This window comes from Scomber scombrus, chromosome 20 (genome assembly GCF_963691925.1).
Source record: "Scomber scombrus chromosome 20, fScoSco1.1, whole genome shotgun sequence".
In the NCBI taxonomy this organism is placed as follows: domain Eukaryota; kingdom Metazoa; phylum Chordata; class Actinopteri; order Scombriformes; family Scombridae; genus Scomber; species Scomber scombrus.
In genome coordinates this window covers 9888932-9891322 of record NC_084989.1, presented here as the reverse complement: position 1 = coordinate 9891322, position 2391 = coordinate 9888932, and the positions used below count along the sequence as shown (strand labels likewise).

Sequence of the window (2391 nt, the reverse complement as noted above, 5' to 3'; positions counted from 1 at the left end):
CCACGGTCAATCACAGCTTGGGCCGGCACTGAAAATAGCTACAAATGGATGTGGGAGCTGAGGTCATTTTTGCAATTCCCCTCTTACTTTAAAACCTAATATTTATACTGGATGAAAACCTTAATGTATGTAAGGTCTCAGAGAAGCTTGGTTCTCTTTCTGCAAGTCTTTCTCTTGTAAGTGTGTATATTTAAAATCAATGAAGATAAAAAAAAAAATGTCAGACTGACATGTTTTAATTAGTGAAAATGGGGCAGGGAAGCCAGAACCTACTCCATGCTGAAGAGCAGCCTCACTGGGACAGATTGATACAGAGCGTTTGAATATCAACAGAGGGGTTTAACCTAAATCTTCGTGGCAACCCAGCTTCGGTAGTGCCTCATGCTTATTCTAAGTGAGATGACATTTGAATATAATGCTGTCCTCCTCATGACATTATTACGTCTTTGTGTGTGTGTGTGTTTTTTTGTTGTTGTTGCTGTACAGCATCAGTTCATGAACTCATTTTTGTTTCCATTCCACTGTCCAGTAGCCTATTTCTTGTGCAGAATTTATCTCCTTTGTGTTACTGGTATAGCCCGTACCCTACACTGAGATTAAAATAGATTAATCTGGATTAGGTCATAAAATAAGAGGAGGGAGCGATGCATTGACTGAGTGAATAGGGAAACCAGTGTCACCTTCTTCTTGCCAACATAAACTGCGGATGGTTCAAATTGTCTGAAGCTATTTAGGACAAATTGCACAAATCATCTTCATCATTTTCACAAACGATGTACCGTGTCCACATGTACCTTCGCTTCTGGTAAAGTGTGTGTCGCCCGCATGTGTCAGGCCCTGCTATGGTGAGGTGTGTCAGCAATGACGGATGTGGAGGCAACCTATGAGGACTTCATCGCCTCTCGGCGGTCCGGCCGCAGGAACGCCATCCATGACCTCCCAGCAGCTTCTGGAGAGCAGGGACCCGCTGACCTGTCGCAGAGTCTGGCACAGCTCAACATCAACAAGTCAGGTGAGAAACATCAGAAGTCATAATGGCAATACACAAATACTTAAGGACCTAGAAAGGACCAAAATCACATAACAAAGTCTTATCTCTTTATTAAACCTGCTTGTTTCTAGGTAATAGTAATGTACCTGTGTATGTAACCGTGTACCCAGAGATCTTTGACTTTTGTTCAGATTCTGCTTCACATAAGGTTGCAGCTGATTTAGGCTTTTACTATCAACAGACCATCTGTCAATATACATAAGGAGCACACCTCAACATATACATTATCATCTCAAATGTTGGATGTTTGGTAGTTAGAGGACTCTGAACTTTGGTCTTCATTTTTTATGAGCTGTTATGAGTTGAGTTTTTTTTCTTTTTTTAATGCTTTTGCGCAGCAGCCTGTGAACACAGCTGACTGGGAACTTGAGCACGTGAGGAGAGAGTCTGTGGCTTAGCACAGGCTTTTCAGACAGGTTTTTTTTTCCTTTTAAGAGGATCTTTATTAAGGAAATACAAATACAATATATCCAGCAATAAAGTGCAACCAGTGCCAACGTGCAAACATTCACTTCTCTTCCTCTTTTCAAACAAAGTCCACAATTTACAAAGAAAAAAAAGCACATGTATAAGACTTAAGTCACAGATACGATGAACAGAGTGTTGAGTAAATCAAGTTCAGTGATTATTCAGTTCAGTATGGAAGTGCTTCACTGAGTAAGTCCATCAGATCAAAGATCCAGCATGTGCCAAGAATAGTATTGACCCCTATCCAAAGTCCTCCTCCTTCTGGGTTCAGCAAGTACGTGTTTAATAACCATGTTGCTGTCAATCACAGACTGCTTGATTACCATCTGGTATCTGGTTTTACACAGTTTGACACACACTATACTGATGATCAGTCCTGGTTCTACTTTGTTGATGTCTCTTCCCGCTGATTTCATTGTGACTTACTTGCTGATTCAACCAACCTCATTCGCATCACTGACTTCACAAGTAGTAACTTATGCATGAAACTGACTACCCCAATCATTCTTTCTCTGTCTGTCAGGTGATGAGGGAGAAGACACTGAGAAAAACAAGAGCTCTTCAGCTAAAGAAGAGGAGACTCAAGCTGAGGACAGCTGAGCGGCAAAGAGCTGCACACATTTGTGAACTCAAACAGCCACTATTTCTTGTCTACCTAATCCCTGAGTGCTAGACCCCTGACTGGAGCTGGCCAGTTGCATTTTATGACTATGAAAAGACACAGCAAAATCCTCTACTGCCACCATCCCACAATTAGCAAGTCATCGCTATGGCAACCACAGCGCAGTCTCCCTTTTTGCATTTGGGTGAGCTCCAAATTCCTTAAAAAGCCTCCTTTCCTTGCTGCCTTTTCTTCGGGGTTACTGATCCGG

At 41.9% G+C, this 2391-nt stretch overlaps 1 protein-coding gene across 1 annotated transcript; it reads left to right on the top strand.

Annotated features, from left to right (window-relative positions):
• The first annotated feature begins 861 nt into the window (after positions 1 to 861).
• On the top strand, positions 862 to 2119 carry pkia (cAMP-dependent protein kinase inhibitor alpha). The gene is made up of 2 exons (XM_062441952.1): positions 862 to 1012; positions 2043 to 2119. The coding sequence occupies exons 1-2, from the start codon at positions 862 to 864 to the stop codon at positions 2117 to 2119; spliced, it is 228 nt and encodes a 75-aa protein (XP_062297936.1).
• Positions 2120 to 2391: the final 272 nt, after the last annotated feature.

Excerpts from the sequence above, each read along its gene's own strand:
- pkia (XM_062441952.1), top strand. The coding sequence starts at position 862 with ATGACGGATGTGGAGGCAACCTATGAGGACTTCATCGCCTCTCGGCGG. Across the intron at positions 1,013-2,042 it reads GCTCAACATCAACAAGTCAG|GTGATGAGGGAGAAGACACT; the intron begins GTGAGAAACATC and ends TCTGTCTGTCAG.